The sequence below is a fragment of the Numida meleagris genome, chromosome 17 (assembly GCF_002078875.1).
Source record: "Numida meleagris isolate 19003 breed g44 Domestic line chromosome 17, NumMel1.0, whole genome shotgun sequence".
Taxonomy (NCBI): domain Eukaryota; kingdom Metazoa; phylum Chordata; class Aves; order Galliformes; family Numididae; genus Numida; species Numida meleagris.
In genome coordinates, this window is record NC_034425.1 from 145,637 (window position 1) to 157,714 (window position 12,078).

Sequence of the window (12,078 nt, forward strand, 5' to 3'; positions counted from 1 at the left end):
GCAGCTCCCCGACACGCACCCTCCCCGCCGCCGCCCGCCCCTTCCGGCCCGGGGTAGCGGCCGCCATGGAGCCGGCCCCGCGCTTCTCCTTCGGGGTCATCGCGGACATCCAGCACGCGGACGCGGAGGACGGCCACGACTTCTGGGGCTGCCGGCGGCGGTACTACCGGCACAGCCTCCGCCTGCTGCGGGCCGCCGTGGAGGCGTGGGCCGCCGAGCGGCCGCCGCCCGCCTTCGTGCTGCAGCTGGGCGACTGCATCGACGGCGTCAACGCGAGGAGCGGCGCGGCCGAGGCGGAGGCAGCGCTGGGGAGGGTGCTGGCGGCGCTGGGACAGCTGCGGGTGCCGGTGCACCACGCCTGGGGCAACCACGAGCTGTACAACTTCGGCCGGGCCCGCCTGGCGCAGAGCGGCCTCCGCAGCCGCCCGCCGCCCTCCGCCGGCCCGCCCGCCGCGCCGCCCGGGGACTGCCACGCGTACCACTTCTGCCCGGCGCCGCGCTTCCGCTTCGTGCTGCTGGACGGCTACGAGCTGAGCGCGCTGGGCCGGGACGCGGACAGCCCCGGGCACCGGGCGGCCCTGCGGCTGCTGAGGGAGAAGAACCACAACGCGGACCTCAACAGCCCCGCAGGTACCCCCGCAGGTACCCCCGCAGGTACTACGGGGTCGTGCAGCGCGGAACCCCGCGGCGCTGACGGGGCGCCTGGCCTTGTGCAAGGAGGCTGGAGTTGTGATCTGAGGTGCCAAAAAAAGTTCCAAGAATAAACCGTTTATCGTAAATATTTGTATGAGTGAAGCAAATAAGGAACCTAGGGTAGGTGCATGCACGTGTGCTTAACCTTCTTCTTCATCGCAGGACTCGAAGAACCTCAGTATGTAGAATTCAATGGAGGATTTAGCCAAGACCAGCTGGACTGGTTCGATGACGTACTCAAGTTCTCCGATGAAAACCAAGAAAAGGTTGTTGTTATGGGTAGGTGGATATGGAGGATATGTGCAAAACAGTTATGAAGTAAGCCAATACAAATTAGCAGAGGAAAACATAGTACCATAGGTATGTATGTAAGTGGTGTAGCTGGAGAATAGCAGCCTTGTCTCACACTCAGGTGAGCTTGTTGAATACAGGCAGCAGCCTGAGCTTCCCACCAAAGAAAGCTGCTCATCTGGAAGGAGTTTGGTACCTAGAAGCAATCTTGCAGTATTGCAGTATATGTTGCAGTATATATTGCAGTATATCTTGCAGTATTGCTGAGCTGGAATCTAATATTCTGAAATCCAGATGCTATATAAAGAAGAAGATCAAAGATATTTGAAAGGAAGAAAGAAATGAAATACAGGAACTTTACAGATGCCCTGATTTTTCCTGGACTCTAAACCAAAGTGGTTCTGTATATAGAGAATCCTAAAACAAAGAGGTATGGGTATTGGGCATTACACGGGAGAAGAGGCCGACCTAGCTTGCCACAACCTCCTGCAGGGTGTTGTTGGCCTCTTCTCCTGTGTAACTAGCGATAGGACAAGAGGGAATGGCTTCATGTTGCACCGGTGGAAATTCAGGTGGGACATTAGTAAAAGTTTCTTCTCCCAAAGAGTGGTCAGGTGCTGGAAAGGGCTGCCCAGGGAGGTAGTGGAGTCATCATCCCTGGAGGCGTTCAAGAAGCATTTAGATGTTGTACCGAGGGACATGGTGTAGTGGGAAGTAGTGATGGTAGGTGTACGGTTGGACTGGGTGATCTTGGAGGGCTTTTCCAACCTTGGTAATTTTGTGATTCTGATATCTGTCAAGTAACTGTTCTGCTTCCTCTCTCCGCTGCAGGTCATCTGCCCATTCACCCAGATGCTTCAGACGAAGTTTGCCTAGCCTGGAATTATAGAGATGCCCTTTCTGTCATACACTCTCATCAGTGTGTGGTCTGCTTTCTTGCAGGGCACCTGCACAATGGTGGCTATTGTTTAGACTCACATGGTGTTCATCATCTGACTTTGGAGGGGGTTATTGAAACTCCACCTGAAAGCAATGCCTTTGGAACTATTTATGTCTATGATGATAAAATGGTATTAAAGGGAAGGGGCAGAATTTCAGACAGAGTGATGTGTTTCTGAAAATGCTAAGCAGACGTCTAACTACAAATTTTTCTTCTTCAGGAAGTACTGAGACTAAAAAGTATGGGATCCAGCACGTTCTTTGCTTGTAGAAAGATCTACGTGGCTGATCCTTGCAGTTTTAACTCATGTTTCTCTCTCAGATAAAGAACTCTAGAAATTATGTTTCTTTAAGGAATAAGACTTAGCTGCTGCTTGGAGAATAGAGAAGGCCAGTAACTGTGTTTGAAGAATGCAGAATGTTGACTTAACCACCCAGTCTTGAACAGATTATTATTTATTGTGAAAAATCACAAACAACAACAAAAAAGCCACTAGTTGGTAGTTTTGTTTTTACAGGTATATTAGTCAGATTTAAAGCATTTCAAATTGTACCTGCCCAGAAGAAACTACATACATCTAGCTGGGAAGTCCACCCTGCAGCCGAAAACAGTCTTAACTCTGCTTTAAAAGAATCAAGTTATTCTGAAAAAAGCGAAGCCAATGAAAATGGGCACTGTCTATGCTGTATCAGAGCACAGTGCAGAGAAGCTTTAAAGAAAATAAAGGCAGGAAAACTATGCCATCATGTAATGCTGCAGATCCAGCAGGTGGGATATGTGTGTGCACAGCCTGCAGCAGCACTGAGGGAACAAGCCCTGACTGGGGATGACCTGAAGTGTGTTCCTGTGCTGCATGTTGATCCATGCTGTCTCTCACAGTCAGAGTATTCACATTCACCTGTGCTTCCTTCTCCATGGCTGGTGATGACAGAGCATGCTTACTGTCTCTGGACTGCTGCATGGGTTCTGCTTTCCAGGAACAGAAATTCTGTGAGAAGCAAGTTGTAATAGTGACCATGTCTGCTGGCGGCACTCTGTGAGCATGCTTTTTGCAGAAAATAAATAAATTTTCACTGAATTTTCTTTAGAAAAATAGTATTTACTACTCTGTCAAAACCATAACTTTCAGTTAAAGATAATAGCAAAAATATTGCTTTAGATATATTCCACTTATGAATAGAAACACAGACTGGTTAATCTTTCAGCAAATTTCAGTGGACTATCCTGGCAGACATCTTTCAAGTTTTACATCCATAAAGAGTCATTTATTGAAACAAAGTGTTTGATCTACTTTTCCCCTAATGTTACAGAACAGTAGCTTTCCAAGATATGAGGTGGAAGGAGAGACTGAGCTGGGGATGCCAAGATATTTTGAATAATTAATATTACAACGCATAGAACGTCAACAATGCTTTGAAAGCATCCAAAGAAGCCGGCTGAATGGTATCCATAGAAAAATTCTCCCCTTGGATTTGACAATGATTTTCAATTTTTTTCTGGAAACCTCAAGCTACATGGTGGGAAGCAGCCAGACATTCCTGTCCTATCAAACTGATACTAACCTTTGATTAAGAACCAAAAAGCAGCGGCAAGTAAGGTCACAATATTTATTTATGTGCTGTCTCCACCAGGTCAAATCACAGTTTTACAGTGTTCTGGCCAAGATTCTCGCATCTCTTTGTTCATATAAATGTACAGCCACGAAACAAAGGGCAAGAGAGCGACCAAGATTGCAGCAGTCAAATGAATTCCACCCAGCGGATTCCTACAAAGAAGCAAATGCAACAGTGCTGTTTCAAATCAGACTGCTACACTCCCATGGCTATGGTTGGCTAAAGACAGCAGAGAGCCTTTGGCCACTGTGTCATTTCTATGTAGCTTCTGTAGTTGCATCAGCAGAGATCTTTAGTGGAGCCGTACTATATGCCAGCAGAAATGTTTTCTGCCACCTTCTCAGGCTATATAAAACAGGTGACAAAAGCACTGCCCAGAGCATATTACATTTCAACACTACAAAACATTGTTTGGCAGACTAAGACTTTTCATGCTCCCAGCCGTTAGGGGAATTTAGTAAAACTGCTGTAGTACAGTTCTCCAGAGAGGCTGGAAGGGAAAGCACTTGCATCCCTGTCTGTACTGGCAGAACACAGCAGACCTCACAACACAAACCCCCACTAGAAAGTTCTTTTGGGAGCAGTGGTAAGAAATGGTTTTGCAGCTTTCATTAGCAGCTGTGGCTCATGTTCACTGGCCTGTTCCACAGAAAGAGCACACTGTCCTTGTACAAAAGGGGAATGTGTCTCCTGCCCATTACTGCAGACAAAGCAGGAAAAAAATGTTTTTAAGTTTTCCTTTACCCCACTTCTGCAGACTTCTAGGTGTGAAGGATCCTACAACCTGCAGCACCAAATACTGCTGTTGTGGATTAAGATTTAGACAGTAACATGAATCAGAAAATCACAAAACATCCTGAGTTGGAGAGGATCCTGGCTCCACAGAGGACCACACAAACATCAAAACATGAAGTAGAAAAACAAGCAGCCAAAATCACCTACAGGTTTCCAGGAAGCTACTCACTAAATCTGAACATGTGAGCAAATTAAGAAAAACTTACTTTGCTGAACTGCGACAAAGACTCATCCATGTTGTAATAATCACCAGACCAAACAACTCTCTAAAAAGCCAAACAAAAACTAGATCAGAAAATAATGGAAACATCTGCTTGCTTATGAAAAATACAAATTGCCTCCAAAATAGTGAAGTATGGGCAGTCTCCCTTTGGAGATGTTCAATATGTTTTAGAGGGACTACAATTATAATTACAGTATTGCCTCCCGCCTCAAATCTACAAACACACAGCTCAGCCATACAGATGCAGAAATTCCTGCTTCTATTTTTGTTCCATCGCTAAACTTACATTCTATAGCACATTTCCCTCATTAATATAGAGCAAAGCAACACTCCAGTACTTCTCACTGTAAACAGAAGTGCTAGCTGCTACTGCTTCCCCTCCACACTGAGCAAGCACCCAGTTTAGCCAAGCAATCAAAAGAACATCTAGGTAAAAGATCCACCCCTCAGTTCTTTTATCCAGCACGTTGCTGGTTTGTAACGCTATGTTCCTTACTCCTTGGTTTGATTTGCCAGAGCCAAAAGCACCACTGCAGCAGCCCAACAAAGCTCAGCAATATGACCCACCGGCAGATGGCCTAGTGCACCAAATTCTTCCAGGGAAATTCAGTACTTACCTGCCCTCCTCTTCGTGCAAAATGTTTCCTTGAGTATATGCAAACAAAGAGTAAGCCAAGGCAATGGTCCCAATAATACAACCAACAGAATGAAGGTCGCAGAGGCTCCTCCAAATAAAGTTTTCTGAGGAAAAAATAAGCTTGCAGGAACTGCAATTTAACATGAAGTACATTCTATGAATTGAAGAGCAACTAAGCTGCTAACAGAAATGCCTACAGCAAGCACTTACGGCCTAGGCAGGAAGACAGAATTAATACCAGCATCTTTATGATTATGGAAAGCTGCTAGAAAGTGCTGTTGAAATTGTATACTAACAAGCTGGTGTCTTCCTTTCCCAGGAATGCAACTTCTTGGCAGCAGTGCTGCAAAGAAAACAGTCTCCTATTAGCCCAAGCAAGCAAAACAGATTCCAGCATTCAGTATGCATAGAAAATCACAAGGCAGATTACAAATGGGAGTTTGCTTACACAGGAGAAACAGCTCTTCTGGAGTGCACGCTCACAGCACTGACCAGTGGCACTGAGCTACCAGCAAGGCACAGGGAGCATCTGCCTTCACGCTCCCTGACAAGCCTCTCTCTGACCTTTTGCCAGTGATCATGAACAACACTGACATGTCTGCCTTGGGGCTGGGGACTGATGTTTTAAAGAGAGAAACAGAGATGTGAAAAATCTGAATGGACCCACAGTTTCTTCTTGCTTTCCACGTCCATTCCCTCATGGGGGAGAGGTGAGCAAATGACACATGCTGAGCTCTAGCTGATCCCAGCAACATCCATAGCAAACACTGCAGTCAAAAGCAGTCTTTCCTAGGCACTGACCTCTCCAGGTAAGAGTAAAAAAATGATGGGCTGCCAAAATTCAAGAACTCAGTGTGACCTAACTTCATAATCAATCCCACAGTAAACTAATAATTTGGCCAAACTCACTGCAGCTCTGCAGAGGTTGAATCTGGGTTCCACAGACCTGAGTGACAAAGACCACTAGTTGAATTTATATAAATGTCAAATTACACAACAGTTGTGCAATTTTAATCTTTATTTCCTAAAGATTGTGATGCAAGTAACATACCTGTAGATTAGCTTGCAGATTCTCCTGACCAGTCGAATGCCACTATGTTGAGGCTGCACCTACTACAAGCCTCCCTTGAAACATCCAAAAACAGCAGCAGCAATCCTCAGGGGTTGTGGTTTTATGAATGGTGCCACATTATATGCTTAAGGTAGCCAGAATGGCGAAAGATTGTAACGGTATGATTTGTGACAATGACTGTATTCCTGAAGATTATCCTTTCTGGTGGAAGTGTAGTTTCAAACTGTTCAGGTTAAATATTTACTCAGAGAAGATACAGTTACTTTAAATGACAATAGTCATGATACCAAAGATTTAAACGATTTTGTTTGTATTCATAAAACAGGCCTCTTTGTGCAAACATTGAGGGGAGGCACCAAAGAGCAATCTAGGAGACAAAGAGGTTCCGAAGCACATGTACCTCAACATCAGTACCACCTATGGGTAAACTAAGAGGTGAACAAAGACCCCTTGCTAGAACCCCTTGACTGAGCAGTGCAGGTGAAATGTTGGACTTCACATGTATGAGAATTCTGGGGGTAGGCAAGAACTTCATGGAAATTGTATGAATATTCATAAGTTAAGTGTATCCAGTGAGGGTGATTTAGCTCTGGGGTGTGCATGCTTTGTGGAAGGATCCCCGTGCACCCAGCACTGCAATAAACCAATGTTTCTGATCTGAACAATTCTTTCAACACCTCATGTGGGTTAGCCCTCAGTGTGCAATGCTGGAAACTCAGTCACTGCATAGACTTCTCTGAGCATCCTCACCACTAAACAAGACCTTTCGCTCTCTTACAGCATTGTACAGAGCTCAGCAGCTTGTATATGAGATAGATAAGCAAAAACCCAGTTTTACACCAGGGAGACTGCGTGGATTAAACTATGTACTGAGGTCAACAACAGAGCCAAGTTCAGAACATGTTCCCAGGATTGTGCTACATTTGTTCCATGGGTGCTTGAATCAAGGTGTAATGATAAGACTAACCCAATGGCAGCCCTTTAAGTGGGGCTCCTGTGTTTGCTTGCAGCATTTCAAATCACAAGTACTAATGCTACCTTTAGCAGTCACAAGTCTCTCCGCTTTCTGCACACAAAAGGTAGTAGGATGTGTTCATACAGCCTGATCTATGACTCAGTGAAAACAAACTTTTCAGGAGCAAAATCCGAGCAGAGATTCTGTTTTACACACCAATATCATACCTGTTACCACAGGGTTAAGGACAACAAGCAGCGTGAGGGCAGCCGGCACTAAGTAGACAACCTGTTAATCAAACACAAAACTTAGCAAGCTAAGGAAGCAGAAGCAATCACCCACAGCAGCACTTCTCCACAGCATTTTGTGAGATACACAAAACAGCCGGACAACTCTCTCCCTTTCACGTGCCCTGGCACTGCTAGTGCTTCCCTGTGCACAGAAGCAACCCACTGCTCCCCCTCTTGCCACCCAAAATCCAAAAGCTGTGAGCCCGCCAGCTGAGCACCAGCCCCCTGTGCCTCAGCTCCAGGGTTCCCTCCAGGGAAAGGCCCTGTGAGAAACTGCCCCCCACACCATGACCTCCGTCCGTGCTGGGTGGGAACAGGAGCAGCCTCTGTTGCTGCATCCTGGCCCTGCCGCTGTCATCTGGGCTCACCGCACAAGGGATGTGTGGGGGAGTGCAGGGATATGGAAGGGACAAGGACAGTCCGCACCCACTCACGGCTCCTGCCACGTACAGACCCCTTGAGCCACTGCAGCTCCAAGCCTTGCTCATGCTGCCCCAGGACTACTGGTGGGTGCCCCTGAGAACGACAGCGGTAGACGGAGAAAAGCAAGTTTTCTTTAGCTTTCTTGAGATTTAGGGATCCATGCTGAGGCTTGCAGCGGCAGGAGGCAACCAAGCCGGTGACCCACGGCAAGCACAGGTGGTGGTGGAGGGCTGGCAGTGACCTGCACAGGGGGCACAGGGCCCAGGCACGGGGGAACAGGAGCAGTCTGGTGTTGTCCGCTACCCGAGCGCGTAGGCCCCCACCTTCAGCCCCACAGCTCCAGGCCGTACTCACCACCCACAGCCCGGCGTCGGGGTCGTTCACCTGCAGCGAGGAAGCGCACCCTGAGCCTTTGCAGCCTCTGCACGGGCTGGGCCGGGCTCGGCGGGCGGGACACGGAGGGAAGCGGCGGGCGGGGGCCGAGGTCTGCTCCAGGCCGCGGTACCGGAGGACCCCAGCTCCGCCACGGCCTGCGACAGCATCGTGCCCGCGCCCACTACCCTCACCTGCACGGCGGCCGCTAGCCCGAAGAAGGCGGCCATGAGCAGGTTGCAGAGCCTCCACAGCAGCCCCGCCGAGCGGCCGCCCGCCATGACGGCACCGCTCTCCGCCTATGAAGGGAGAGGGGCGGGCTGGCTGCCCTGCGTCGTGCAGCCGGCAGCGGGTGTACCGAACAGGCCGTGGGACCTCCAACTCCGGAGGTTTCCGAGGCTTGCCTAGACTGACCTCGCCTGGGCTGATGGTGGTGATAATCCTGCTCTGAGTGGGGTGCCAGACATCCCTCACGCCAGCGTTTCCATGTGTCTGCAATAAGTCATGTACCAGGAAGAAAATTAGATCATTGTCTGAGGAAATAAACAGGAAATAAACATGAAAACTTACACAGTAAGACTTCTGTGAAGGGAGCTGCCCAGGGGAGTAGTTGAGTCCCCACCCCTGGAGGTTTTAAGAAGACGTGCTGATGATGCTGTGCTTCGGGACATGGCTTAGTGGGGGGACCTGGCAGTGCTGGGTTAACGGACACACTTGATGATGTAAGAGGTCTTTTCCAGGCTAAATGATTCTGTAATTCTGTGATTGCTGTAGTTACAAAAATGCATGAGCCATTACAAGAGTGGCCTTGCCTGAGCTATGCTCCACAACTGCCTATCTCCAGCTCACCACTTGTCTGTTTGCCTGTTGACCCAGTTCTTGACCCACAGGCCTGACCCCAGTCCTGTCTCACCACCATGGATCTGCGTGCCCATCGCTGGGCTGTGTCTGACGCTCATTACACCCACCAGGCCTGATCCTGGCCCTGACCTGTAGATCGACTTCCCAGCTTGATATAAGACCTGCCTTGTCACCAAGTACTTGCCTGGTGGCACAGACTCTCAGCTGCACTGCTCACCCCACACAGGGATGGTAGGATGGGCCCTGGCTGGCATCTCCCTTGCCCTGTGGTGTCCCTCCCAGCTCTTGTCCCTTGGGGAGTGGCCAGCCTCTGCTGTTCCCCGAGGAGTTCCTTCACCCACTTCTGTATGTGGGTGCCAGTGCCCAGGAAGGGCAGGAAGATGCTGTCAGGGCAGCGGGGGAGCTGCAGGGCAGGCCTTGGTGCAGCCCCACTGGGACAGCTGTGGCCTCACACTGCCAGTCACCATGGTGGCCTGGGGCATGCTGGAGTGTGTTTGGGCATGGAAGATTCCTGGAATAAGAACAGCCATGGTGGGTGGTACAGCTGCAGCTCAAGCCACTAGTGGTAACACTGCCAGGAAGGTACCAAGATGGGCCGTTGCTGCTGTTTTCAGGGATACCTTGGCGGTCAGGCAGGATTATGAAGGACTGAGAAAGACTGATTTTTCAGCGTAAGCAAGGTAAAGTAAGGAGCTTCTGTGAATGCTGCGGTCTGTGTCAAAACTATGAACATGAAGTTTCCGTCCGGTTCCTTCTTGTAGTTGAGAACCACTGTTTAGTTATGAAGAACATTGTGGGCCCACCTCTACACACAGCCAACATGGAAGAAAGATTTATGTAGTAGCAGGTATCTGAAACATGACTTTTGTGTACTGTAGAAATAACTAAGATACTGACATTTGGCATCACAGACGAGAAGGACTTGTCGTTACCAGAGAGTTTCTCACACATATCTTCCATCTCACCAAAGCCATGAAATAAGACTGTTCTGAGTATCACAGCTTGGGAATTTTGTGATCTTGAGGAGCCAGAAGTAAAGAGGAGTAATAGGTAGTCAGGGATAAAAGGAGGCCTTATGATTTTCCCAGCCAGGATGCTGGGATTTAAATCACTATTTTTGTATAGATCCTACGGTCTAGGATTCATTTTGTATTGAAGAAGAGATTCAATGTTTTTGTATTGCCTGGAGAACAAAAAGGGTACTGCTCAGAAAAACAGTACTTCCTCATCATTTCCTGATCACTTACCTCCCAGTGATAATTAGTTACAAACTGTTGGGCTGTATGTCCCACTGATTTCTGTGGCAACGTTCAACTCCACACAGAATTACATCTCACCAAACTGTTATATGGAAGACACATGAATGCATTTGTGGGGAGATTAATGCTCATCTAGTCCTGCTATTTTTAACTAAGTTTTTTCTTGGACAGGTTATGAGAAATGAAATTGCAACAGAGTATGTCACAAAGAAGTAAGAGCCCTCTTTGTAAATGGCTGCCACTGTTACAGCTTCACTGAGTAGGTTTTATGTTTCATAATAATTGTTTTATTCTGTACGTTAAACAATTGCTGGCGGCAGGCACAACAGCAGGCCACATCCAATATAACTAAATCTCCCTTGACATTTAAACTGATTCACACTCCTATTCTGAAGCCCATCAAAATTAAACTGCTCTCCACAGGTGCCCATAAGAGTACAATTTTCCTATTAACAAGCATTCCAGGAAGAGGGTACCAATCTTAGACAAAAGCTCAGGGATTACACTGCAGCAGGATATGTACAGTTTGTTTTCCTCTCAGCAAACCCAGCTTGAACTTTGGATTTCCAAGAGAAACAGGCAAAATGTCCTTGCAGATTTTCAGTAAGTCTCCAAGGAGCTGCATCCCCTTGGTGAGGCAGCAGGAACTATGCTTAATTCCTTGGTTTGGGTTTTTTAAGGATGCATGACCTCACCAGAAAGCACTTAGTCAAGTTCATCTTTGTGTTGTAACCTCTGCCACCAGATCTTCAGTCCATTCCTCTCACCTTGGAAGAGCTGAGCTCCAGCAGTGAGAGCAGTGCAGGGGGCTGTGTACTGCATATGCCTGAAATCATCCAATAGTTAGGAAGCACAGACAATGAGAAAAGTAATGGCTTGGAACAGTCACCCCTCTGTACAGCCTTCTGGACAGTACAAGAGCTGTTAGTTTTCAAGCTTAATTTCCAGGTCCAGGCCAGGCTTCTGAATGTATTTGCTAAGGAAGGGGAGGTATTTCAGGCTAGAAAAGAGAAATGTCAAGAACTTCTAGCTGGATAAAACGTAATAGTGGTGCTAGGAAGAACAAGAGAGGTGAGTGTAAGAGAGAGCATGTATTTTGTTAGAGCAATTTATATGATGGGAAAATAAATATGGAGTCTATACACTAGCTCTTTTCAGCTGGGAAGCAAAAGTGTGAATTTCTATCCATTTTCTCCAACCATATTAGCTGATTTTGCAAAAACAAAACTCAGCTGGGATGAACTCTGATTGTTTTGTTTGATCAATCACAAGTTACTGCATACCCCTGTATAGCCCACCTAGTCCAAGGGCCGTGGTTGGGCTGTGGGGAGAACAGCTGCTGCTTGTCATGTCCCAGATGGGAGGCTGCAGCTTCTGGAGAGCTGCTGGGAGAAAGTCATGGAGACAGGGCAGGAGGCAGAGAAACAGTCAGAGAGGCAGAGTCAAGGCTGTGCACGGGGCAGGACATGATTTCTGCTGCCTTACCAAGCAGCACCAAGATCTGAGATCAGCTCAGCTGTGTTGTGTCACTGCCCTGGGGGAGACCACTGAGAAGAGAAGGGAGCATAGAGGGAAGGAGCTGCTAAACTGGTGGAGAGCAGCATCTCCTGGGTGCTCGGAACAGCCTGCACGGAGGCTGTGTCAATCCTGTGAG

The 12,078-nt window shown here is 47.9% G+C and overlaps 2 protein-coding genes across 7 annotated transcripts; one reads left to right on the forward strand and one right to left on the reverse strand.

Annotated features, from left to right (window-relative positions):
* ADPRM (ADP-ribose/CDP-alcohol diphosphatase, manganese dependent) lies at window positions 31-2,435 on the forward strand. The gene is made up of 3 exons (XM_021414939.1): window positions 31-654; window positions 856-972; window positions 1,816-2,435. Exons 1-3 carry the CDS (start codon window positions 66-68, stop codon window positions 2,100-2,102), a joined length of 993 nt encoding a protein of 330 aa, XP_021270614.1. The 5' UTR covers window positions 31-65; the 3' UTR covers window positions 2,103-2,435.
* TMEM220 (transmembrane protein 220) lies at window positions 2,362-8,833 on the reverse strand. Of its 6 annotated transcripts, XM_021414940.1 has the most exons (8): window positions 8,719-8,810; window positions 8,499-8,603; window positions 8,287-8,316; window positions 7,447-7,507; window positions 5,489-5,535; window positions 5,173-5,322; window positions 4,539-4,598; window positions 2,362-2,912 (listed from the first exon to the last, which is right to left on the reverse strand). In XM_021414940.1, the coding sequence occupies exons 2-8, from the start codon at window positions 8,583-8,585 to the stop codon at window positions 2,613-2,615; spliced, it is 735 nt and encodes a 244-aa protein (XP_021270615.1). In that variant the 5' UTR covers window positions 8,586-8,603; window positions 8,719-8,810; the 3' UTR covers window positions 2,362-2,612. The 6 variants fall into 6 exon arrangements, with proteins under 6 accessions (XP_021270615.1, XP_021270616.1, XP_021270619.1 ...); XM_021414942.1 differs by lacking the exon at window positions 2,362-2,912 and adding an exon at window positions 3,518-3,689 and having other exon boundaries at window positions 8,499-8,829; XM_021414941.1 differs by lacking the exon at window positions 5,173-5,322 and having other exon boundaries at window positions 8,499-8,815.